Source organism: Apostichopus japonicus, chromosome 18, assembly GCF_037975245.1.
Source record: "Apostichopus japonicus isolate 1M-3 chromosome 18, ASM3797524v1, whole genome shotgun sequence".
NCBI lineage: Eukaryota > Metazoa > Echinodermata > Holothuroidea > Aspidochirotida > Stichopodidae > Apostichopus > Apostichopus japonicus.
The window spans coordinates 5427164-5453640 of record NC_092578.1 but is presented as its reverse complement, the minus strand read 5'-3'; the positions used below and the strand labels follow the sequence as shown (position 1 = coordinate 5453640).

Genomic DNA, 26477 nt, shown 5'->3' with positions numbered 1-26477 from the left:
GCCTGGAACAGTGTTATTTTCACCAAGCTTTTAGGGCAGTAAGCTGGAAAAGGTCGAAGTTAAAATTTGGCAAACACACATTGAGACTTTAAATGATAAGTCAGTAATTCAAGTTTTTTTTGTTTGTTGTTGATCAGTTTAGATTGAATCGTGATATCAGCGTAAATACATACGAGAAGCAATTTTTTTTTTTTTTTTAGCTGCTTGTATCGCTGTCACAAAAGATGATTGATAACTCAATAAAACAGCAATTCATGATCGACAGGCTACGTTGTATATTAAAACAAGAGAAAGAATTTTTTTCGTCAGGGAGGCTATTCATAAACAACAAAATAATCCTACTTGTTTTTTAGGTAATCTAAATGATTTTGTGTTGGTACAAATAATGGCATTATATAAATTAGACTGGGTTAAGTACATCTGGTATTATGTGGAATAAGGACAAGTCAGCTGGTAGTGTATTATTGAGTTGCTTTGAGAAGAATAGAGTTGCTTTACTATATATTTATATATATATGTGTTATTCTAGCAAGATATTGGTAATTAAGAAAGAAAGAAAGAAAGATGCTTCTTTCTAATTATGAAATTTACTATAAAACAATTTTAAAGAATATTGGATTGTGTGGTATAATCCATTTTTTGGGGGGGAGGAATCATGTTGAGAATTTTCTTCTTTCTTTGTATACCCCCCCACCCCCATTTATTCCATCCTACCAATAGTAGCTGATCTTTTGCATATATAAAAACATTCCAGACTAAAGAGAGGTTGCTAGAATTTTATTTTTTTACATACAGTGCGCATAACTTTTAACTTAATATAGGGTTGCTTTACATATAAACTTGTTTTACACCTTGAAGATAAAACTATATATATTTGGATATATTTTAGAATTTAAGAGAATTTTATGAGTGCTTAAAATTCAGTCAAAGAAATCAAATTTGGCCAGTAGTGAGCTGACGAAGGTTAGCATTGGTTTTCATGTATTATTTTTTTTGCTTTGTTGTATTCAGCTAAACAGATTGTCTCAAAATATGTTTTCAAGATTATAAACGTCTTTCAAATACTTAATTTTCTTCTTTTTTTTGTGTAATTTTCAAATTTTTTACTTTTTCTTTTTCTCATCTCCTGTATTTCTCTTTTTCAAGTTTGAAATATGTTTTTTTTACATTTGTATGCTGAATAGAATATGAAACGTTAGATTGCGTTATGCTAAACACAACTTGCTGATGGTTAACACTAGTGTACATTGTATTTGCATAAGAGCATTTTAATAAAAAACAAAACATAAGAGGGTGTGAAAAAGCTTAACTTAAATTACCTTAAAGAATCCTTGAAACCATTTTAATGATTCATGACTTCTTTATTTGCGGAATATAAATTTTTGTTATCTTACTAGCTTTCGATGACGATGTTGTGTAAAATGTTTTGCATATTTTTCAAAATGCAGTAATAAAATTTATAGGCAGCTATTGTTGGAAGCATTTATTTTTTCTTCATACAAGCAGTACAAAGCATTATCTAATCATGGCTTGAATAAAGGTTTCATAATAACTATCCTTTGCCATTTTAGTTGATTATATATATATGTAATTGAAGTCATAATGAGTTGGAAAATCAAGAACAGTGAAAAAACTTCCAGCCTCCTTCGGGATTCAAACTCTGGCCTCCCGCTTTATATGCTGACACCCTAACCACTAGGCTATGGACGCTGATTGTATATCCAGAGGTTCGAAACCGGTAACGAAGGCCGTAATTCCACTGTATATATATATATATATGTATACAAATATAGTTACATAATAATGTAGATGTTAATCCCATTTAGATTACCATGACATCCTAAGCCAGTTGATCAATATTTATATGCAAAACTTGAAACAAAAATAATTCCAAAATGCTGCCATCATTGTCTTCTATAATGTTTTTTTTAAATATCAAAAAGTGCATTCTTGTTGGTTAAATTTTACTGTTCAGTGGAATTTCATATTGTCACCAACTACCACCCACATTGGGAACAGGTTGTTAAAGTTAAATGCATAATGTCACCCTCTACCAGAGCATTGTGAAAGGGTCTTTAAGTTCGTGGGTAATATTATTTTGAGTTATTCGAACTGTGGAACTCTCACAGAATAGCCGACAATTTCATCAATTATGGAGGAAGGGGAATGTGGGAGGGATGGGCAAGTATGTTTCAGGCACTTTATTCGCTTTCCATGAGATTTTATTGACAATCACTAGTCAACTCAAGAAAACAAAATGAAAAGGATTTTCGCCGAAGTTGCATTCCCTTCGATTAAAGGGAGAGTATTAATTGATCCACAAATATAAGCAAAAGGGTCATCTCTTTCCTTATATTTTTCAATATAAACAAATCTGATGTGTCTGCAAAAAAATAATCATTTTATTTTGTTGGGGTTGAGTAATTTTTCCACTCTTCATTTGATTACCTTTGCCCTCCTACTGAACCCAGTAACTTCTCAAATGCGATGAGAATTTTCTCCCAGGTTTTATGATTTTTTTTGAACATGGAATTTCAAACACTTTTTTCTTCATCAGTCAGTACACTTTTTACTGATCTTTGCATGATCTTTGTTGTTTAATCGAATAGTAAGTATTGCAATAAACATGAGTATGCCACGGTACTTTCTCTTTTTTCATCATTGCGATAAGTCTTGTGACAAGACATCAAACCTAATCAAATGTCTCACACCCATTACAACATTATTTTGTCATTTATTTTATAATCATATACTTGTACAGGGCAAATTGAATCTTTTGAATTAAATTAGCAAGCATGCAGTGGAGGGGTCTAAGGGGAGGGGTGAGAAAATTTGTTAAAAAATGGAAGTTGCTTAGATTACATGCAAAATGCTGCAATATTTTGCAACTTTTGAAACAATGTAGAAATTATTTTCAACATTTAGCTTTTACTGTACATAAATGTTATATCATTATGCAATTTTGTGTACTTGGTATTTTGGAATATTCTTTCTGCAAGGGGGTGGGGGGATGGGGATGAGCTGAGCCCCTCCCTGATTCCATCCATGGGGGGGGGGTAAAGTCCCTCCCCCCTAGAAGGGTACATGGTTGCACTTAAACCCCAGCTTTGAACAAAGCAAGAAAAATATTTATTCAATATTTGCAACCCGTCCAATATCTTGCCTTTTCACACTTCGTAAGTACACGTGAAAAGAATTCATCACTTTTCAATAGACTAATGAGTACATGACCAATTGTCCAGTTGGGTTGCTGCTTCAATAACTGGCTTCAGTTTCCTGATCATCGAGCAGCATTGCTATACTGAATGTATTGCACCCCTCCTCTTCTGAGCAGCAACATTCATTTCAACTGATTTCTCTAATCTCTCCATCCATGATGTGTCTCATCTGCTATTTCCATCCTCTATCAACAACTTCATTGAAGACTTTCTCCGTTCAATTTTATTGATCATCCATCCGCCCAAAACTTGAATCTTTTGATGTCCACTCTAGCCTCGGCTACTGCACTAGCAATGTTAACCCCTAAAGGTTCTCTGCAATATGAATATGCAATATGAACATGAATATGCATCATTCCTAAAAAAAACAATTGGATATGATGCACACGATAAAAATTCCATGTTTTTATTGAAATAAATAGTATGTGTGTATGTTTGTATGTATGCATGTATTTTAGATCCTCCTGCAAGCAGGAACTCGCGAAGAAGCCTCAATGGCTTATCAAAGCCGCAAGCTGACCGAAGTCAGTCTCTTACATTCATATTTAATGTCCATGGTTATGAATTGTCAACAACTCTGTAACTGGACGACATACATTAATCTTGGAGTGACTTGAACCGTGGACCTTATGACTGGAAGGCACCAGCGTTAACCACTGAGCTAATACTCCGTAGTACATCTTTCTTTCTATCATTGCTTCATATATTAAGTCCTCCAACCATCTGGGGTAGAACTAATATCGAGTCCATCAATCCTACCATCTTTGTTTTACGAAACAAATCAATAATGGAAAACTGACTGGGAAATAACAGTTTATTTTATGTAATAAATCTACATTACTATCAACCATGATCGGTTGATGTATAAAATCCATCTCATTATCATTAATAGGTCATATCATACCCCATCTTTCTAAATATCTCGTGCAAAAAATTGGGTCATTTTTAAGCAGTAAGAATATGAGACAATCATTTGAAAAACTCTGTAACCAGAGATGATAATCCAACTTATCCAGATAAATATATTTTTTTTGCTTCTTTCTTTCTCATTTTGATAATCTACTTTACCTTGGCTCGAATCTGACCTCTTGTGGATTATCTGCTAATCCAGTACCCAGCTTAAGGTGTTCCATACCAGCCCAAGCTACCATGATACCGTTGTCCGTGCAGAGTTTCGGAGGTGGGCATACCAGTTTATAACTTGTATGATCGCATAGCCTGCTCAGTGCATGCCGTATGTAACCATTGCTAGCCACACCACCAGATACGACCTGTGAGGATATAGGCAAGAGATAAAAATCTTTAATTAGGGGTGGTGTGGGGTGTACACCCCCCTCCATTCCAACCCCACAAAAAAATTAAACTAGTTATTAGTACCACAACCTTCCACATATACCTAATTTACAAGTATGACTTAAAATGAACCATTTCACCTCTAAAATGTTAATTTTCTCCGGGGTGGGGGGTGGGGTAGGGATTGACCACCAGACCCCCTACATAACAGTTGACTTTAAAGAGGCTCAGGGCCACACCCATTCCATTTAAAATCCTGGATCTGCACCTGCCCTCAGTATACCTTTGATTTGAATACAATCAGACACTATACCACTGCATTGTTTCAATTAACTAAGTTGTTTTCATTTTGAGATTGTAATCATTAGCATAGGCTTCTCAAACCATCACTGCATGCAAATTACCTGAAATTTTATACTATTCTCTAATCTAAAAATTTATTTCACTTTAACTATGCAAGCTATATAATGGCCTGAAGATCAATGGACCATCGTTTTAGTACATGGGAGAGGTTTTGCCACAGATTTACTCCATGAGGTAGGTCTGTATGAAACAATTTCCTTGCATGCATCAATCTAGCTGAAACAGTTTGAGATATGGCCCTGGTAAAAAATAAAATAAATAAATGGAACTAAATTCTTACTAAAATTTGTTTCTCCTGTGGGAGCATGTCAGCCATCTTGCAGTATTCAATGCCTCTCAGTATTCTTGTTACCAGGTGTCTCGTGATGTGATGCTGAACAGAGGCACAAATGTCACATACGTTCCCAAGGATATTGCTCGTACCTGCAAACAAAGTAGAATGTTAGTCCACTCAATCACCCACTGTAGTCATATTTAGCCACAAGACTTGGAGTATTATCTCACCAATCGCAGTATGATTTATTGATATATTACACTTATCATTAAGTCATAACAAACATTTTACGTATTCAGTATTATTCACAGACATAACATATTAATAATCATGATAGACTAAAAATGACATCATACGTTTAGTTTTGTTTTTAACAGTTCAATATCGTAACCTCCTGACCTAGTTAGAGATGGTTTACAAGATCGTGCTTAATCAATCTATCTTTCAATATTTTGCACCGTCTACACACAGTTATTAACAATATCTGTAATTGCAGGTCACAAAAGCCAAGACAGACGGACACACAGACATAAAAAAACAACAAAATTTTTGACGGAATGATTCGAAGGTTTGCAGAGTTTCTACCTTGTAGTTTTTCTTCCTCTTGTATCAATCTAAACACCGCTTGCTTGAACCCAATAAACGAGATGTTGCAATCTTTTCTTTGCATTCGGAACAGATGTTTGCCATCCAAGAGGTGAATGTTCCCTTCCTTTGCCAATTTTTCGATAGCCTGACCACCACTCATACCTTTACATTGAGGGTGCTCTTGCAGTTTCAATCTCCTTGCTATCTGTAAAGCATAATTACGATTAGAAATGTCAATGTCGATGGTCGTTATCACCATAGTAACCATAAATCACTGAGTGGCTGATAAATCGTCAGTTTATTTGCAGCTATCAGATGTTCATTAGGACAAGTTTCAATTTTGTAACAACATGAGAAAGTTTTCTTAGAAAGTTATCAACTGACTATGAAAATGACGATCGGTTACATCTCTGACATTTGATCCAAACAGGTCGGACTGACAATCAATGGTTGAAAAATATGAAGTGTTCAGGGCAACCTTACATTTAGTAAGACCAGAAAGTACAACAGTAGACATCTGTGTTTCCAAAGACCTCCTGACACCATCCCTCAGCCTCCCCACTAAAGACACCACCACTGACCCTTTCCACCACCCTACCCCCCCCCAGTGGCGGAGCAAGGGGAATTGGTCAGGGGGGCGAGAATGGTCTGTAGGGACGCTTTGACACTATCTAAGCGGAGTGCCACCACAGGTCGGCGCGGAGCGTACAGAATTTTTTTTGATGTGTGTTGAAAGTACATGCGCTTGGAAATAGATTCGTACAACGGAAGTGCCGATAAACTAAAGACCGCCTTTACAGCATTTTGTCAGAAAATTACACCAACAAAAAAAATGTGACAAATGTCAATAGGTAGATGAGTGAGCGCAATATAAATGTCAATAAATCGCGAATAAGTAAAATGTGGTAAAAAGCTGAAAAGGACACCAGCAGTCCATTTGAGTCCGTCAGGGGGGGGCATCCGCCCCCCCTGACTGTATGGACGCTCCGCCACTGCCCCTCCCCCCACCATAAAATCCTGTTGAGATTTTTTACCTTATCAAATGCCTCTCCTGGTGCTCCATCCAGAGTCTCACCCAAGATAACAAAATCTCCAACATTTCTGGCGAGAGCTAAAATGCAATGTCCTCCAGACACCAGAAGTACCAGGAAGGGGAATGACACGCTGTCAGAAAAAAAAAAAAATTTGATATTTTTTGCATCCCTCTTCCACCAGCTGTCTCCAAACGTTGTCCATCTCCCATCCTCCATGAACATTCCAAATCACTGGCTCTTTACATTTAATATACAATTTAAGTTTTACATGATTTTGCAATCCATAAGAAGAAATTTATAATCATAATTCTATATACAATGAACTGTGGATTTCTTTCTGACTTCATTTTTCTCAAGTTAATGTGCAATTAAAACAAACTGCAGACGGCATCTTAAAATTGCTAAAAAATGATAAGAAATTGTACACTTTTAACAGACATTACATGCTAACAGTTTATGTATTAAATGTATTTGGCATACCATGTTAGAAAGTTATGTCCAAAAGGTAAGTTCTTTTGAACAACGTTTATTTAATTTGAAGGTCTAGGGTTCACAACACATTCAGTTCTCTAACACCAGCATCTTCCAAGACTTCCCATTATGGATCAAACATTGTTCTTGCAACATCAAGACAATGCTCGGTAAATGAAACCGAGTCGGAGACTAATTAAAAAATTGAAAGAATATTCAGAAATATCTACCTGTTGTCCACCATGCGTGCAGTCAGAGCGTGAGCTTCCATATGGTGGACCGGAATGAAAGGAAGTCCAGTCTCCGCCACCAGCTGCTTGGTATAATCCAAGCCAACTTGTAAACATAGAGCTAAACCTGGTCTGGTGGTCGTGGCAACAGCAGAAAGGTCCTGGGATATCAAACACACCAACGTTTGAGTAAATGAAGTTTGCAGTATTAAATTAAAATGACCTATTTTGAAAGTAGGCTATAGTTTTACAATGTTCAGATTCAAAGTCATGTTACTCATTACTTGGATTATAATGCATTCAAACCTGAAAATGAGGATGTACAAATTTCACAGCAGATTTTGAGGTTTCAGAAACTTTATTTTTACCATCTAATGGTGAGAATAATAGGATTTTGTATGCAAAACCTGCTATAAATTTCTCCAAATTTGTTACAACCTTGGCTATCTTTTCCCCAGCATATTGCTGAGATATATACCAAAGAAAATTATTCCCTTGTAGTGAATTCCTTAAAAATTTCATGAATATCTTTTCCAATGTTAATTTGATCATTAGAATATTCATGACTGCTACTTGTAATATTAAAAACTGATACATGAATATTCATGGTGGAAAATTTCTCTTTCTGTACATGTAGTATATATATGCTTGCTCAGATTTATAAGAGAAGCACATGGCTTTTTATCCTGTTGTTGGAAAGATGTTGAATCTTTATCATTTGACTGCTCTGGGGCAAGTGAAATATATCTTTATAATTATCACTTTTCTACTACATCAAAATAATGTCATATTGATTTAAGGACCTTAGTCTAGCTAGTCATATTAAAGTTACTTGCTAGTAGACCTACCTTGCAGGGACAACAACTAGACTTAGGCTTAAAACCTATCAAAGTTTGCTGCATGACAGCACTTTGTACTTTATTCTCTGACAAAGAGCAGAAGTTAATTATGTTACCAAATGCCTATTTTAAGAGGCATAGCTTTTGTAGAATGGGACCAGTCAGTCCCCTGCTTTGGGATTCAATGTTTAGTTTCCACTTGGTTGTGTTTACTTTATAACAAGCTAATTCTCAGGGTAGGTGTTTGGAATTAAGGGTCAGCCAAGCCAAGGAGTACAGCGGATTGTTTTCAGCCCTGATGATCCAAGGATTACAAATTGGGGTAAGTGTTCAATGTTTTTATACTTACTCTAAACCCTGTAGTCATCATGGAGAGAGACATGGTAAATTTTTATTGGTCGTCTGATCATCCTAGACGACCAAATTTCTGTTCAGACGACCAAAATCAACTTACTTAGTCCTCCAACAGACGACTGGTTGCCTACATAAAATTCAAATTGCATTTCGACTTAATTACCCCAAATAGGTAAGATGATACATTGGTATAAAACCCATCACTTTGTAGATACTGAAATAAAACAATATATATAGTGGTACTGTAGGCCTAGTTTGATCCAACCAAAGGGGAGTTTTACTGGCCCAAAGCTGGTATTCTATCGAACACACCTACACATCTCTCCTACAGTGTACATTATTATTTTGCCCAGTGAGGACAGTGTTGTTAATGTGACATATAATCATTCAAGGTTACCTGATAGGACGTCTTTGCTTTCGCTAATGCTGATTGGACAACATCATGAATGGACTGCTGATGTAAGTGTTGGGCCAATGAAGGTATCACACCTCCATTTCTGATAACAAAAAAGATGAACATGTGTGTTATGTATAAACATCCATTGCTATCGGTAAGGTGCTTATAAGCATTGCATTCTATCACATGAAAAAAGGTAGTCTGAGGTTAATCTGCTGTTTTGATATTAATTCCTATTTAAAATATCTGAGATCTTCCAATATTTTGTGAATTTGATCAAGTCAATATAATACCACAATTTTTTTTGGAGAGAGCTGCATTAATTATTTATTTTATTATATAAATTTTCTGCTGCTGTAATGCCTTCCAACGATCGTTACATTTATCTGCAATCACTGTACCAATTCTGGTTAGTGTGCATTGTACTTATGTTCTGTCACACCCCAACTAAAACATCAGCTACATGTATATATGTGCAATTGATGTTTTTGGTGCTACACATATGTGTAGCACCAAAAACATCAATTGCACATATATACATTCAAAAAGTGTCTTACTCGACCTTGAAAAATTATGCTTATTGAGTTAACATGGATCCAACTTAAGTGGGAATCAGAAGATAAAGCTTAGTGAATGACTCATATCAGAACTAAAGACAAAGAAATGACTCACTGCCGTCCTTGGAGCCAAAGAAGATCAACCGTTGAACAACTGAAGTTACATTTAAGCCTTTTTAATATTCAGCCATCCTACATGTGCAATCCAGGATTTTAAAATAGGGGGAAGGGGGTTTGTGGTCATGGAGTGTTGAGACCAACTGCCATGTTGGAGGGTATGCAAGCCCTTGCTCAGAAACAAATTACAATTTTAGAGGTGAAATTGTGCATTCTGAGGAATTCTATGCGATAAATTAGGTCTATATATGCAAGGTTTTGCTAATAACTACCTTTAATTTTTGTTGAAAAGGGAGGGTGGGGTGGGGGAAGTACACCTACTGGGTGCAGTTCAGAATTTAGCTCACCTTACATGTATCCTCTTTTGAGAGTTCAAACTTTCTCCGAGCAGTCGGCCATTCTCATCTACAACTGCTGCTCCCGTCTCATCACAGCTAGTTTCAATGCCGAGAATCAGTCGGTTCCCTCTGCTCCTTGATGCAGACAGTGACCTGATGCGGGACCATGACAGAAGGCTTTGGCCGCATATGTCACTTCTCAGAAACTTCATACTGAACTTGTGTTATTGATAATACTTTATCTATGTGGTATAAAAGGAAATTTACTTCAGCAATGTCCATTAGTGAGATTAAAACAAAATCATCTAGAGCAGAATGACTGTACTATAGTAGCTGCATTCATTTTGTGGTGCTTTTGTTTTTGTTTTTGTTTTTTGGGGGGGGGGCGAGGAGGGGGATAAATGAACACCTCTCTTCTTACTGTAGGTAGATCTAAATTGAAGACCTCCAAAGCAAAGAAACAAGCACTGTTCTTTGTACAAATGTTCCCCCAAAAAACGAAAAGAAAATCAATCTACAAAAGTTTGTACTGGTGTAACCTCTTTTGCATGTCTGTGTTTTAGTGTCATCACTGTCTCAAGTCAAACTGGTCTGATTGCATCACAATGTAAGCCTACTGGTCTGTGGACGTGATGCTTTTGAGTTGATGTCAATGATTTGACATACTGTACATACACAATGTAACCAAGCATCAAAAATGGTCGTTAAAACATTCACTAACTCTGTACTGTAGTATGCCAATGCTGGCAAATTGATAACATTAGGCCGTAGAAAAGACGTTGTTAGTATAAACCTAAACGTTAAAGCCTAACGTTAGGCTGCAGAGTAGAAATTCGGTGGAGATACTATGGGCGACCAAATCCAGAAGCAACGTACATATCTCCTATAGCACGTTTCGATGTGCCTTTCTTCAGTCCTTTGATAAGCATTAATTTTAAACTTTGTGCATTAGGTAGAAGACTTACGTGGAACAAGTTGGTATTTCTTCAAACACTTCATTTCAGCCGCAGCACCTACTAACAGTTACAGGGAAAATCCCAGAAATTCTGAAGAGGTGTGTCACAAATTGACCAATCAAAAACGTTTTAGTTTTCCAGGGTTGTTGCGTAATAACATATCGACGGTACTATTAGCACATGTTCAAGATAAAATACATACGCAACAACTGTTCAATTAGCTAGCTGGGAAATCGGTGTTGAAAATGTAAGGGCCTTTTCAATGTGCGATTCATAGTTGCATTCCAGCAATTGCAGAAGTGTACATCTGGGTTCCAAGAGCCCCCCTGACCATATTAGGGCAATTTCCTTTGGTGGCATTTGTTATGTTCCCCTCATGACTGGTACTCATTCCCAGGCTGACTCCACCAGCTGAGCCACAGGCTTCTAGACTACAACTCAAAGTATGTCTTCTTCTGCGGGGTGACTTCTTTCATGGGTGAAGTAAAAAGCTCGTAACTGAGTTTTTTCTTCAAGAGGCAGGGGGACACTTATCCTCATCTACAAACCAGATTAGACATTAAGATGCTCATTTCCACTTCTGATTGACTAATTTGACAAGAAGGGAGGCGGGGTAGGAAATACCAGAGGGTTTTACAACCCCTGGGTCAACTATGGAGCCCAGAGAAGTATGAGATAAGGAATAACATATCATAATTTTTATAATATACTTAATGAAAAATGAAGACTGACAAAAAAATGGGGCCTGGTGAATTACAACACTGTCGAGTCTGTGAAGATTCATATGGAGTGGGACGCCCTGCACAACTTGTGCACGAGACATAGCACAAATATATATGTGTTAACGTAAAAAATAAATTGCTTTCAATGTAATTCTATGTCAATCTTCAAATGAGAGGCAACAAAAGAGAAAAGAAGAAAACAATTTTTTTTTTTTAATTCTTTTTAATGTAAATCAGAAATCAGTCATTTTCTAATACAGCATGAAAGCTATGAGGTCTTCAGTACAGCAGTGAAATCGACAAAGGAAATGACATGTAGCTCCTTATTTTTTCCCTCCACATACTTCCATCTTGGCCAAGACTATAACCAATCATATTGCTAGTTTAAGGTTATTGTTTCTTAAAGTCTTCTCATTGTACAAAATAATGATACGTCATGGTCATGTGATACAACTACAATAGATTGCTGAAAAGACCTGTTTTCCAAAATATGCGTTATGGTCCGTCGGTAACGTTGGTTATTAACATACAGTACTTCATGCATGGCAGGATGGGCAGTTGAGAGTCTGTTACTAATATTTTGATTTATTATAGTATGAAGTATGACCCTGTGACATAACCACAATTTACTGTCAAGAACAATGAGCAAACTACGCATACACTATGAAACTCTTGTACATTTTTCTTGATTACAATTTGTTATGAACACAATGTAACTTTGATAATATGAACCCAAGGAGAGAGTATCACACATCACATTTTTGAGCTTAAAGGTTATCAGTACTGGCTCCAATTTTAGCATACCACCACAGCTAGAAGTTTCTTGAAAGCACCATCTTGGAAGTTGTGACTCTATTTTCAGACTCTGAAGTCTTTAAATGGGTATAAATCCAGTGGCAAACATTGTTGAATTGCAACTCCTGAAAATTCCCTTGTCGCTTTTTTCCAAGAGATGTGTTGAAAGTGAACGTAAACTATTTTGACTTACATTCAGGCATTCCTTATTCCCCAGTGGACCACAGTGTGTGGTCTGTGATGTCAGCCATTGCACATACTCTTCAAAACTGTACTCTCTCATTTAAATATATGTATAAAATTTTACAAAAGCATTAACTCTTTGTCTAACTGTATCATTAATTGCTCATCAAAACATTGGTCAGCAAAACAGACTTTGCATGTGTATGTGAAGTGCGCTTTCTGGAGTATGTCTCTTCCTGTTGAGCAGTTCGTTGCCTCTTAATGCATCAAGCTTTTCATGTTCTGATGTTTCATCTTGAGAGCTGTCCCTCAGCGTGGGAGACTTCTCACAAAGAGACTCTCAATCTGCTAGGGTCCTTCCACTAGCATAGGATTTTGCTTCTTCTGCCTCTAGTTAATAAGAGGAACAAAAAGTAAACAAAAATTTGTCATTGTTGGACACAAAAATCATTATTGCCTTAATAGAAGTATGATGAAGCAGTGAAGAAACTGGGAAAAATTTGACTTCCAAGTACCAGGGCAGAGGAAACATGGGGATAAAATTCAAACATTTTCATAAAAGTGGAATATTAGGATTATGACATGGTTGTATGGTAGAGTAATAATTATAATTTGCAAGCCAAAGTCAACACTTCACCTTTCACAAGGAATTATTGACAGGAAAAACTACTTTTGTAAGTTTACCAAAATTAAAAATTAAACTCATGCTGAGATATATCTACTTCAACCTCATTATTTGATTATAAACACTGTATGGAGAGAGCCTGCATCTATGAGTCTACATTTTGCTCTTTACTGTATCAATGTCATGATTTAACCAGTTAACTGTGATGTAAAAGTTAACAAAATTTGTAGAAACTTTTGTAAGCTAAACTAGATCATGAAAAAGAATGAAAAGCCATCTGACACTAGTAACTATGGAAACCAAATGCCCAAGTATAATATTATCATAATTTGATGAACACCTAATAATCGAGAATTTTATCTAGTTGAACCTCAGAAACTACAATATAATAAATAGTATGCAAGGCTAGCAGGTCCGATATTATATTTGTTGAATGCCTTTCATCCAGAACAATAGCCCATTGTTGTTTGCACGGCTGTCAAAGAATGTCCCCATGCTTTCAACACCAGCATTTGTTTTGTTTAGTAAGGACTGAGAAAGACAGGTGTTCATAAAATCTCACACAATCTGGAAACAATTGGTTGATTTGATAGATTTCAAAGCCCTTTGCAGCTCAAAATATGCTTAACTTTCACAATACTTATGGCCTTTCAAGTCTTCCATACTATTAACATCTCTGTGGTCTGTTGATGAACAAATACTTACAACTTGCATCTTGTACCATCCGTGCAAACATTACAGCGTTTGTATATGTGGAGTGTGGACTGCTTGAACCCTGTTTGACATTGAATTTTGTAATGCACACTATCCTCATTGTTGAATGCGATATAGAAATGGGAATACAACCACCACCACTATGACAACCACCTATTAGACTAGATAGGCAACAGTAGTACAGAACAATGACCAAAATTTTGTAAAAACTTTACACTAAATAAGGCTTGACTACCATGCATATATGAGCTCCTTTGATGTTCAGGTTCTGGAGCTTTTCTGGAGAAAATCAGTTTTTTTGAAATTTTTGACCTTTGACCTCCACCCAAAACAATAGGGTTCTTGTACTAATTATGGGGAAGCCACATGCCAAATATGATAGCCTATCTTGAGATATTGTGTTTACAAGCTAGGGCACCACATACACACAGACACCCACACACACCAACTTGATTCAGACCCATTGAATTAAACAATAACAGTCAGAAGAGGAGAGATTTTTATTTCGGTAAGAAAGGTGAATAAAAAAGGTTGACTCACTCTTTGTTCTGGGATATTTTTTTCACCCTTTCTTTATGAATTTGCCCTGAACAAACACCCTCGGCACGCACAGCCCTTCCTTCTTGTTCACTGTTTCTCTCAAGACATACTCGTTAGCTACCACCTCAAAGCCGGCATCGCTAAAGAGCTTAGCGAGAAAAACTGAAGGTTTAAGATGAAAAAGGGGAAATAAATTGCACACACAGAGGCGGTGATGCACTAACACCAGGTTTCTGAACAGAAGCCGAGATGGGTAATGAGTCGAGAGTGGAAAAAAATGTTGCTGCCAACAGATGACATTTGATCAGTTCAACGAACAAACTATTTCGACACCATTTTTATTCTATCTTTCTATGGGCAGTACTCCACCTGGTTGCATACCGTTCGCGATTCATCCTTAAGTAGTATACCCAATCAATAAACTACAAATTGCTGGTGAATACCCCAAATGGGCCACAAGGATGTAATAACAATGTACAAGACACAGAACAAACATTTTTTCCCTGCAAATAAATATTTTTCTGTCATATAACACTATCATCTCTTAAAAACTTACAAATACCCATATATAATCCTCTTTTTCTTGTAAAAATCTAGTGTCAGTCAATTTAATATAACAACTTTTGCAACTTTTAAGATTTATTTAGTTATTGTCTGTAGAGTAAATGGATTTATTGCGCTCCTTTAGCTAAATTTTAAAATTTTGCAATTCATGTACGTTAGTCTGAGATGGATCCTGTCCTCTCGGGACTCACCTAAAGAGAAAAAGAAAGCCCGAGTACCGTCCTGCCTGACATAAAAGGAATCCGCCAGTTTGTGTCCTTTAGAGAAACGCAGCATCGCATGGTCATTCAGTCCATAGTCTCTGAATAAAACCATCCCACCTGGTTTTAGGACCTGAAGGTACAGAAAAATAATCAAAACTGTGAGTGGTGTATGAGACTATGAATGGGTGATTACTGATATAAGACTCTACCAACTGGTTCTAAAACCTGAAAATGTAGAATAAATAGTTAAACTGTAAGATGTGTATGAGTGAGTACTGATATAAGACACAACCACCTGGACTTAAAGGGTGTGAAGACTTGCGCACAAAGAAACAACTCATGCTAATCTGACCTGAATCAGGTGTAACAGAAGTGTTAGACACCACCATCGATCCCAGAAAATATACACACGGCTTGCTACCGTCGGTAAGTAGACACTAGTGTACAGTCAGTACATACTGCTGCGGTCAATACCCACAGCACAGTGTACAAACGATGCAGCGATGGACATCTCAGGTCCAGCTAAAGATAACAATGTATCATGTTTTGCTTGCATTTTGTAGCGACGAGCAGAAAACTTTTGCAAGCAACGGAAGTTAACTTTTTCAGAGCGCGGCACGCGGTTTGGGGCAAGTCTTCAATGCCTTTAAAGGAGCATATTGTGTTTAAACATCACACCAAAGTGACGCCTGCATACCATTTAGTGTGCTTACTGTATTTAGCGACACTTACCGGCTTTCCAATTAGAAATTAAACCCTTTAAAATGTGAAATGAAACTTAACTGTAAAAATTTTAGAAAATAAACAAAAAATTGTGACTGAAACCATCATAAGTTTACGGAAAATCCAAGCTCAAATTCAGCAATACTGACTATGCTATAACGTGTTGTCAATCACAAATAGAATGTGACAGAAAATACCCAAATGGACACAATTTGAACAACACGTTAAATTGAAATTTTGAGAACAGTTAGCAATGTTTCTTAAACATACCGTGGATTATATCAAAGGCCTAATACCTTAGGACTAAAGCATAAGTCTAGTCTATTATCTTTTGTATTTATACGCCTTGCATTTGCCATGATTAATACGTTTCACAAATGTCTAATGCACCAACTAATGTTACTCATTGGTAATACACTAATAGCAGGTACAGGCCGATAAATAATACACCTATGATTTGCCCGTGTCTACTCAAGGACAAGGCAAGCATAAATACACTCACTGAAGAGATATTCTGAATTGATGAAAGCATTTTATCTGGATGAATTGCAGACAGAACAAACACCATGGTAACCAGGTCGACAGATTCAGGGGGGATTTCTTCTATCAGATCATCTTTAGTCAGGTCACATTGAAAAGCCTTGATTCTATCAGGTTTGTAGCCTTCATTCTCCTGACAAATATAAAAAACATACATACTGTAAATACAAACATACATCATATACACACACATCACTGTATCAGGGTATTTGACAAGACCAGAAATGAGGTAATACTGTGTAGTTAAAATGAGATCATGTGACCAAACTTAAAGCGTGTGACTTTTGGATTACTTTTAGTAGAACTATTACATCATATAGAGTCCAGATTTTGTAGGGTAGGGGGCTCCCCAGGACCAAATTATGAAATGTTATCACCCTTTATGTTAGCAAATTATGTCCACTGGATGCTCCACGGACAAATATCACATTACATATTTACGTATACATGATTCAGGAACGACTTATATTTTTGCCTTCAAAATTTCTTTTAGATTGCTGGATTTTGTTCTTTGGTAGAAACTTAATACATGGTGTTAACAGAAAAATGAAGATTTCAACAACCAATTTTACATACCTGGCTCATCAATTTTGTCATGCAATAGTCTGAACTGTGACTAACATTGAGCCATGTTAACGTTTGCACAATGTTAACAAATGTCCCCTTTACAATAAATATATTACAATATCAGGCGATTGATGGAGTTTTACTGTAATGTGTAATTTCCTGCACATTTTGAACATACATTAAGTTTATAGCCATTAGCCAAACCAAATGTTTATCTGAATACAAAATGCTTTCATTTATTTGATCTGCAATAATAAATACTGAAAACTACTTTTAAGGGGTTGGGGAGGGGGGGGGAGCTATTATAGAGTGCTTGTGTAATTTAAGATTTTGAAGTAAAAGTAATGGTACCATTACTAAATCACTGGATATCGCTACCATACATATTAACACATATGTGGACATGGATTGGTGTCAAAACAGACTCATGTCCACCCAGGTCTTTTGACAGGATTATGTACTGGGTGGCCCAACTACTGTCCCAAAAATCCCACCACATATCCATCCCTCTCTTACAACCTATTAAAGATACCAATATGAACCATAATATACCTTACGTGCTGAAGTTTTAATTTCAATGCATACACAGAACAACGTCCTGATTATGTCATCTCCAAAACTATTGTTCATCAATTTCTTAATACCTCACCTTCACAAATTGCACGGCTCTCGGTGAGAAGTCACAAGCGTATGCAAACAGAAGCGGATTTTCTTTCAAAATAGGGAAGACGAGATTGCCGACTCCACACCCAACTTCGAGCAGAGTCAGTCTTTCACTGGGCTCAACCTGACAAAGAATGAAAGGAATGTTTAAATATCAAAGGACAGATATGTCTAAAATTTCAAACATCGTTATTTACGGAGCAAGTAAAAAGAAACACATCCCATATTGATAGCTCATTCTGTTGCTGAGATCAAAGCTGATAATTTACTCATTTTATTCAAATATGGCCAATTGGAAAAACATTGTTTGTGATGTTATACATGAACATCACACATCAAACTCTTTTCTTTTCTTTTTCACTGATGCAATGAGAACCTCTACACAATTGATTTGACATTACTGTTTAGTTGATCACACAGTGACAACATACAATAACACCCACTTATACAATTAACTTATTCTCAATGGTTTTATATTCCAACTTTAAAAAAAATAAAGACCAGTTGTTTATTTCCCTGCAAAGTTATTTCTCCTTGAAACAGCTGATCCTGTCCAAGCTAGAATTCAACAGAAAACTGTGAATTTTTCTGTTATTTAAGGAATTTCTAGACAAGGTGTTTCCCAAACACTACAGGTGACATTTCAGGCTGATTGTGGTTTGTTATGGTAAACTATGACATTTTAACGACTGGTATTGCCAATTTTCTATGATTCCTACAGTAGTTAACCTTTTCGGATGCTCCTGAAAGCAGTTCAGCGAATTCTCTGGATATCCAGTGACGATCTTTGAAGAAATTTGTGCTGTTCCTTTTGTAGAAAAGATCCCAATTCTTCTTGGCTTCTTTCTCTAATTTATTCTGTTTGAATTCTGAAACGCAAACATCATCTTTCTTCAGTCTTTCTGTTTCCTCAACAGTCAGCGCTCTCGCCTCCCTTGAACTATTCTGTCTGCTAACATCTTGAAATTTGTTCTTCTCTTCCATTGGTTTAAGATGACATCTCAGGAAGTCTAAAAAAAAATAATAAAAGTAATATAATTATTACGAGGGCAGAAGATCATAGCCGCTATATATAGCGATTCCACTTTTCAAGATACTAACTTTTTAAAAGGGTGTGAAGACTTGCGCACAAAGAAACGTCTGATGCCGGTAATCTGACCTAGTTTCGAATGAGGTGTAACAGAAGTGTTAGACACCACCACCGATCCCAGAAAATACACTCACAGCTTGCTACCTTCGGTAATTAGACACTAGTTTGCAGTCAATACATACAGCTATGGTCAATACCCACAACACAGTGTACATAGCAGGTCTAGATAAAAGATAACAAGGTATCACGATTCATTACTGTCTGCATTTTGTAGTGACAAGAAGAAAACCTCACTTGCAAGCAACAAAAAGTTAACCTTTTCAGAGCGCGGCACATGGTTTAGGGCGAGTCTTCAATGCCTTTAAAGTACATGTATGCTAAGTATTCAGAGTGCTACTTCATACACAGCTATATGATTGGCTCCTGAGTCCGTGCCTGAAATTCGATATTAGTCCATTGTTTTTATTGACTCCTGTAGGTGTCACACCCATGAAAATCTTGCAATTTCCTATTAATTAAAGTTGCACTGATTCTCTCAAAATAAAATTGTGTTAGAAATGCAGTGTACTGCTCAGTGGTTGTTAATAATCAAGGTCTTTGTCTATATTCATCCATTAGTATTACTAGCTATTTTATTTGCTCCAATTATAGCATGCTATAGCTAGGAAAGTTTTGTGACTATAGCCTATAGGACCAGTAGTCCTTACGTTATAAGCTTCTGCCCTACTGAACAGGTAATCATATTGTTCATATTGGCCTGAAAAGTTAACAATTCACAGCATATCCTAGCTAAACTGAGTGAGTGATACTGATAGGCTATTATTATTACTGTATACTGTAGGGTCAAGGAATAACAAGTTAGGCCTATGCATGATAGCCAGGCCTAGCCTAGGCCTTTACGAATTCTTAAGAAGTTACGGAGTTGTTATGTTACATCACAAACAGGCATAATTTTGGGAGTGAAAAAAATATGTTTTATCGAGTACCACAGATCCTAGGAATCCCATCTCTTGCCTATAGTAGGTAAGACTTGGCCAAGGAGCTTGAACGATATTGATATTGATGATAGTTATTACGTATGGAACGCCAAAAGCGAAAAAGAAGTCGTCGTTGTTGCGTGAGAACCAAAGAACATTGGTTATCTGCTGTGTAAAACTCAACCGCAGCATCTACAAACAATAGTGGCATCTAAGTCAACCTTAGTACCATGATATCGCAGCATAAAGAAGAAAACAACAAAAAAAGGCAGATATCAAATTGAATCGTTATAAAATGTAAGTCATCTAGAAGAAAAATTGAGGGGATGAGATGGGAGAGGCCACGTGTTCCCATGGTCCCAGTGGCCAAAGCCTTGTTAATATTAACGATCCAAATATACAAATACTTATAAGTACGTGTGGGTAGGTGTACGCATGTATCTCTTTTCTTTATATTGATCCAAATGGACTGAGATGTACTAGTTCACTATTTAAGACCACAATTAATCACTAAATCAACGCTAACTTGTTCATAGAAACCTCGCATTATGTTTAGTAACTTTATGAAGAAAGCCTTCTGAGGAGCAGATTACACTGCCGTCCCTGCTTCGCCCCGAATAATCTTTGTCTATGACACCCTGTAATCATATTCTCATTGATTTGGTTTGGTTGATTCTACAGAGCATGTGGTATGGCTTGGGATGAACCAAAATTTCGGTATCACTGGTATCTGTGATCGTATTTTAAAAATCAACAGATATAATCACTGTTTCGATGGTTAATGCGATCATGAAATTGTTGTAAATGTTCTGTGAGGACGCAAATGAATGTGTCATATGCGGAGACCCAGGGCATGTTTGAGTCTCTCGTCTAACAATGTGAGCGCAATCCGAATGGAAAATATATCTTGAGTCCATGCTTGTCCCATCCGAAAGCAAATGGAATGTATCCGGATTTCGAGCTACATAATTTATGTCACAAGCCCTTCTGGCCTTCCATATACTGTACGTTGAAAGTGCCTACGTACCTGTCTGTACCGTGCCTGAGCTGCGCTTGGTGCATTGACCCAACGTTCAGATCAGACTCGTAGGCCTAACTTGTATCCACGGAATCCTGCTATAGTAGTAGTAACTGTAAGTAAAAACGTTCGAGTACTATTGATTACAGTAAGTTAGACTGTACAACTTTAACGTTATTCATTTAGGTAGAGTAGTTCGATATTCAATATTAAGACATTTTTGTTGTGGTTGCTTGGGCACAGACGAACGAACATTGTTGTTCAATTATAAGGCCTATAGCTTAGCCTAATGTATTGTTAGGCCTAACGTTTGACCACCCATCACACTCACAGTAAGTTAAGATTATGAAGTTAAAACGGATGGTAGACCTCACTCTTTGTCATACACTACAGTAGCCTAGGTTGGTTTTAGTAATAATGCAAACAGTGATTTTGTCGTCGGTCGAAATAGCAGTGAATCGGTAAAAATCTATCACAAGACGATGCTGGAAAAAGGACAACAAAGCTAATTATATAGCCTAACACTAAGATTCCTTGCACTAGCTAGGCGATACTACAGTTTACTAGTAGGCTACGTACTGGTACTATGTTTTGCCTAGGCTAGGCCCAATTCAGAAGCTTGAATTCAGAAAAGAAAATAGACATAGGCAATGCACATAAATTTGGCTACATAGGCTGGCCTATTTGTTGACCAAACAAAGTAATCTTAGGATTAGCCATGTGACTGCATTATCAGTGAGTTGTTAACCATTTGATCGAGCCTGATAGGTAAAAGTTTGTCCCATGATTTAATATTGGTCCAGAGCTAATGATGCATACAATGTTTTCAGCATAGGTGACTGAAGCCACCTGTCACAGTTTAGAATTGAACACCTGTATTATGGTAAACTTAGGCTAATTTTTCATTCAATAGTAAATGTTCAACTTGTCACCCGTTCATTGATCTTATGTCATGCGTGATTTCTCTCATTTTGTTTTCTTCCATATAGCATTTGAAGTTACAGAGCACTTATGCTTGATATGGATAAGAAAACCAGCTCTGAGAGGGTGCAACTAAATAATGAAACTGCTAACCGTACCATCACTGAATCTCAACTATCAGAGCAAATGTCAACAGAGTCTACCATGGTTAGTACTTCCCCCAAAGTATACACAATAGGATATTTCATGACATATTACTAAGTCGATCTTGCTACTGGAGGATCAACTGAAAGTGCACTAAGCTACAGATTCAATGCAATAACCTTAAAGGTGTTAATATTTTAAGTCTGAATTCTTCCAATGGACGATCTTTTGCAAATTGTAACGTTTGCTTAATTTGTAAAAGTAATCTCATTTTTATTCCAACTATGTACCACTAGACACTTGTTACCCATTGAAGTACTGGTGATGTGGGTAACCAACTAAATAAGTAGAGAAAATGACGTGAAAATAGAGCACCAAATATGTATCGTAGACTATAACATATCACTTTAAACTTTATCATATAAGTTTGACTGTCAGGAGAGCATATATGGGTAAAAAAGTTATCATTATAATTAATTCCATCCAGTTGAAATATGATTTGATACAAACCCTTACAGCCAATCAGTTCCGTCTTTTGTTAAGCTATCATTTGGATCATTACTAACAGGATCACAGAACATTAATGGAATTAGGCCCCTCCGGAGATTTCAAGATACCGTACAGCTCCTCCAGAGCTAATCTGCCAGAACTGAAAAGAATGGACACATCTATCAGCGGCGATGACGTCGTTGCAAAGAAATCTCTGTGCAGGATGAGACCAGACCAATCTGAAGTTATGCTTGAATCAGTGTTAAAAGGTAAGAGAAATAGATCTTTAGCATGATGCTCGAATACCAGTACTTGAAGAAACTGTTTTCAAAGCTTTGAAACTTTGTGGTGCTCAGTTTTGAAGATAACATCAACTTTATTGAGCGTTTATGAACCATTGAAAAATTACTGCTATATCCAAGTAAATATATTGCATCATAATGTGCAGTATATACGCAGAGTACTATGTGTGATGTTGCACGCAAATATTAAATTGGAGACACAGACAAATGGTAGGTTTCTGCTGTTTTAATGTCTTTCTTCCACAGCTTCCAGATCTAGACTACTTATATGTAATGATGGTAAATTTATAAGAGAGTATAACGCATTATAGATAATCAGACTTAGCAGGAGTCTAGAGGGGTCAGGAGTTGACCCTGTGGGCAAACCATTATGACAAAGGTAACAGGTGACAAGGTACATACAGTGGTTTAGTCAGATTAGATAATATAATTTCTGAATATGAGTTATACATCACACTATGTTAATTTAATGATGGGACTCTTTATTTCTTAAAACAGAATAGCAATTCTGCTTCCCGATTCCACTGAAAATGTAAACAAAGGCAAAAAAATGGTTAGGCGCATGTACTTAAACTCGCTGTTGGTGATTGTTCCAGGGGTATCTTGAAATTCTGTACTGACTAGTAACGATACTGATAAGTTTGGCTTCTCGATTCCATGAAATGACAAAAGTACGATATATAAAATTCTGATTTACACGCCTGACAGTATGGTCTACGGGGAATAGAGGGTCTTCAGTTAAGAGTTACATTTAACGAAATGATTCATTCAAACCCATTTCTATATGTTCAATGGCAATAACAGATGCTGGTAACGATTTGAAATCTGGATGCCTTCAGTGGATACATGTTTTCAAGTAAGTCATATCAAATGTTTTCAATAGGACTTTTTAAAAAAAAATTGTGAATGATCTAATAATTGCTAGAGTATCATCGATTTATTATGTTTATGCAACTGTTTATGCAACTTTTCCGAAAACGAAAAAGTACAAACGACAACAAAGTTAAAAAGTTGTTTTAAAAGTGACATGTAGTAATAACAAGATTCTTGAAATTCTTTTTTATTGGAATAAGAACACCATCTGTTACTAAATATAATGTTATTCACAGTGATTACTTCATTAATGATAATTAAGTTCGTGTAGAGGAAGGTACGTAACATGGCATCATCACTGATTACTCCTTCACTCTTTAATTTTACAGACTAAGACCATATAGAATATCTTCATTTAGCTTACTTGAAGAATACATTTTGTTGCAATGAATATTAAAATAAATCCCCAGGCTGAGCCCTCCACCCCCACCCAAGGTGGGGGCATCTGTCCCCTGAATCCTCTTCCCCTAACGCCCGTCAATGTCGAGGATTGTTTGAAAATATATGAAGTACTTCATGTTGATGCGACAAATATTAAAATTAAGTCTCTTTCTGTAAATCCCTGTAAACAACCTTATGTCACTTGATCACATCTGGTACAAATAAATTTGAAACAAAATCTTTTTTGCTAAAACAGGGAGAGTGAAGAATTTGAGAATTTTTGCCCAAATCGTGTCGACAAACTTCTTTCAGAAGCAAAGGCATTGGAAGAAAACTTACTTCAGCAGAAGCAACAACTGATGCAGAGACTGAAAGCATTGTCACGCACACTAAAGATGGACTGACGTTATGTAGTTTGAGAGACAGGACAAGATATACAACTATTATAGTTCACTATACTCAATGTGGTCATTCATTTGGTAGATTCATCCATCTCTGTTCGACATGTTACATCTTGCCGTTTAATAATCTAGGTCCATGACAAAAATGCCAAGGATTTAATGAACCGCTTCAGACTATATGCCTACTCGAAATCTGTTGCGAGTGTGTTTTCCCAATTTACCCATGATGAACTTTGCTGTGACAAGTTTGCCGAACAACTCTGGCATGAGCCGAGGTGTACACTTAACTCACTTGGACCGTCCAAAGTATGTTTCTTTGAATCAATTACTAAATATATTTGAAAAAGAGAGAAGAAAAAGTAGAACAGAGGGCTGAAATTAATCACGAAAAATACAACGTTAATTGGTATACCACTTGGAAGACATGTTTTGTTAAATTATTCTAATGCATTTCTGTTTTCTGTTTTCGTTCGATTAGGAAACTTTCAACTTGAGTCTTTACGATAGCTAGTTGCTCTGTCTTTAACGATAACACAGATTCCTTTGTGCTGACATATCTGTTTGAGTTGATGTTGATAAAAATTGAGTCCATATATTTCTAAAATCGTACAAAACAAACAATTCATTCATTACCTTCATTATAGTCAAGCAGCATTTCAAATAACGATGTTTTCCCCTCACATTATGAGTTATTTGCTTGTCATTCATGCTAGTCTGGGCGTCTAAATGTTGAGCTTCGATTTTAAATTAAATGAGCGGTCAACTTCATTGGTCGCATTGAATATTCTAGAAAGTCGAATAATCGACATGTACTCATGCTTAACCTTCTAAACCCATGCCCCCCCTCCCACCACCCCTCCCCACTCTCGAAGTATTCATCTTCACCGTCACATTCTCAAATTTAAACGATCCTTAACTGATATCGGGGAATAACTCTGTCGGTACTTCCGGAAGGGTATGACGATTAAATCTAAAGAGCTTTCAGAAAGTTTAGGCACATAGTGGTGACATTTGAGTGCTTGTTCACTTATATTCATTTGGTAAATATATCTAGTTTTGTTTGAGGTTGCTAAATTGTAATCTCATTTTGAGTAACATTCCGTAGTCTTCAGAAGACGAAGAAGAAAGGCATAAATGTTCACCAGAAGTAAATCACCAAGCTGCAAGGCACAATAAGTAATTAAATGTATCACTGTAAAGGATTAACGTTAATATTCCAGTTATATATAAATGTTATATACAGTTGTTGAGACAAAGAAATAAGAAGAGACAACTTGAATATTCTGATTTCTTACACTTATTCATTCTTTGGTTTTCTTTCACGTTTTCCATTTTTTTTTTCTTTTTTGTTCTCCGTCATTGTTCAACCGGCTGGGTTTGTAACTTGCCAACATTAAATCTCATTCAATCCTGAACCATTCGAATGGAGGAGCTTTGGGGAACTTCGAGCGAAACAATCGGTTATAGCGAAACATATTTTACATTTTAGTGAAAGAAATTATGGAGCCTTCTCTTTACATTTTTCGTTTCGTCTCGTTTATTTCTGCCATTCAATCACAACGGAGTACATTTATTAATACAATTTAAAGAAACAAGGCATAGCAACGCAAAGGAGAGTATTCCTAGACGAACCAAACATGTTGATGGAGGAATGTTCCGTCGTAGGCCATATTCAAACACAGATCAAGACAGGACAAGACAGGACTGGTCTCTTTTAATTGTTGAACTCTTGACATATTGCATAACACAGACTCCATTGGTTTATGATGTAAAATGGAGAGGGGGTGTGGGGGGGGGGGTAAGCAGAAAGTTGCAACCGCTTGTTTGTGATGTTCGTATAAATTTGTATAATGATTATCTGGATGTCACCAATGAACCTTTAATATGACACTTTGCAATATTTAGTGACTGACTGCATATATTTTCAAAGGGGGAAGTAGCCTATTGGAAATCCAAAAATTATATATACCATGTGAATGTGTTGCAATGATAGACTGTGCATGACAGGGTAGC

General features: G+C 36.6%; 3 protein-coding genes across 5 annotated transcripts; 1 reads left to right on the top strand and 2 right to left on the bottom strand.

Annotated features, from left to right (window-relative positions):
• Window positions 1–646: 646 nt before the first annotated feature.
• Window positions 647–11188, bottom strand: LOC139958583 (tRNA N6-adenosine threonylcarbamoyltransferase, mitochondrial-like). Its single transcript, XM_071955735.1, has 9 exons — window positions 11039–11188; window positions 10083–10315; window positions 9062–9161; window positions 7472–7632; window positions 6771–6900; window positions 5734–5941; window positions 5155–5297; window positions 4287–4489; window positions 647–3533 (listed from the first exon to the last, which is right to left on the bottom strand). The coding sequence occupies exons 2-9, from the start codon at window positions 10283–10285 to the stop codon at window positions 3449–3451; spliced, it is 1233 nt and encodes a 410-aa protein (XP_071811836.1). The 5' UTR covers window positions 10286–10315; window positions 11039–11188; the 3' UTR covers window positions 647–3448.
• Window positions 11189–14608: 3420 nt separating this feature from the next.
• Window positions 14609–20144, bottom strand: LOC139958585 (tRNA N(3)-cytidine methyltransferase METTL6-like). The gene is made up of 6 exons (XM_071955737.1): window positions 19945–20144; window positions 18598–18878; window positions 17855–17992; window positions 16601–16771; window positions 15364–15505; window positions 14609–14770 (listed from the first exon to the last, which is right to left on the bottom strand). Exons 2-6 carry the CDS (start codon window positions 18850–18852, stop codon window positions 14631–14633), a joined length of 846 nt encoding a protein of 281 aa, XP_071811838.1. The 5' UTR covers window positions 18853–18878; window positions 19945–20144; the 3' UTR covers window positions 14609–14630.
• A 780-nt stretch (window positions 20145–20924) lies between these two features.
• Window positions 20925–25706, top strand: LOC139958588 (uncharacterized). Of its 3 annotated transcripts, none has more exons than XM_071955741.1 (5): window positions 20925–21068; window positions 21943–22081; window positions 22587–22776; window positions 23614–23665; window positions 24320–25697. In XM_071955741.1, exons 2-5 carry the CDS (start codon window positions 21965–21967, stop codon window positions 24465–24467), a joined length of 507 nt encoding a protein of 168 aa, XP_071811842.1. In that variant the 5' UTR covers window positions 20925–21068; window positions 21943–21964; the 3' UTR covers window positions 24468–25697. The 3 variants fall into 3 exon arrangements, with proteins under 3 accessions (XP_071811842.1, XP_071811843.1, XP_071811844.1); XM_071955742.1 differs by having other exon boundaries at window positions 21051–21101; window positions 24320–25706; XM_071955743.1 differs by lacking the exon at window positions 20925–21068 and adding an exon at window positions 21159–21285 and having other exon boundaries at window positions 24320–25706.
• The last annotated feature ends 771 nt before the right edge of the window (window positions 25707–26477 follow it).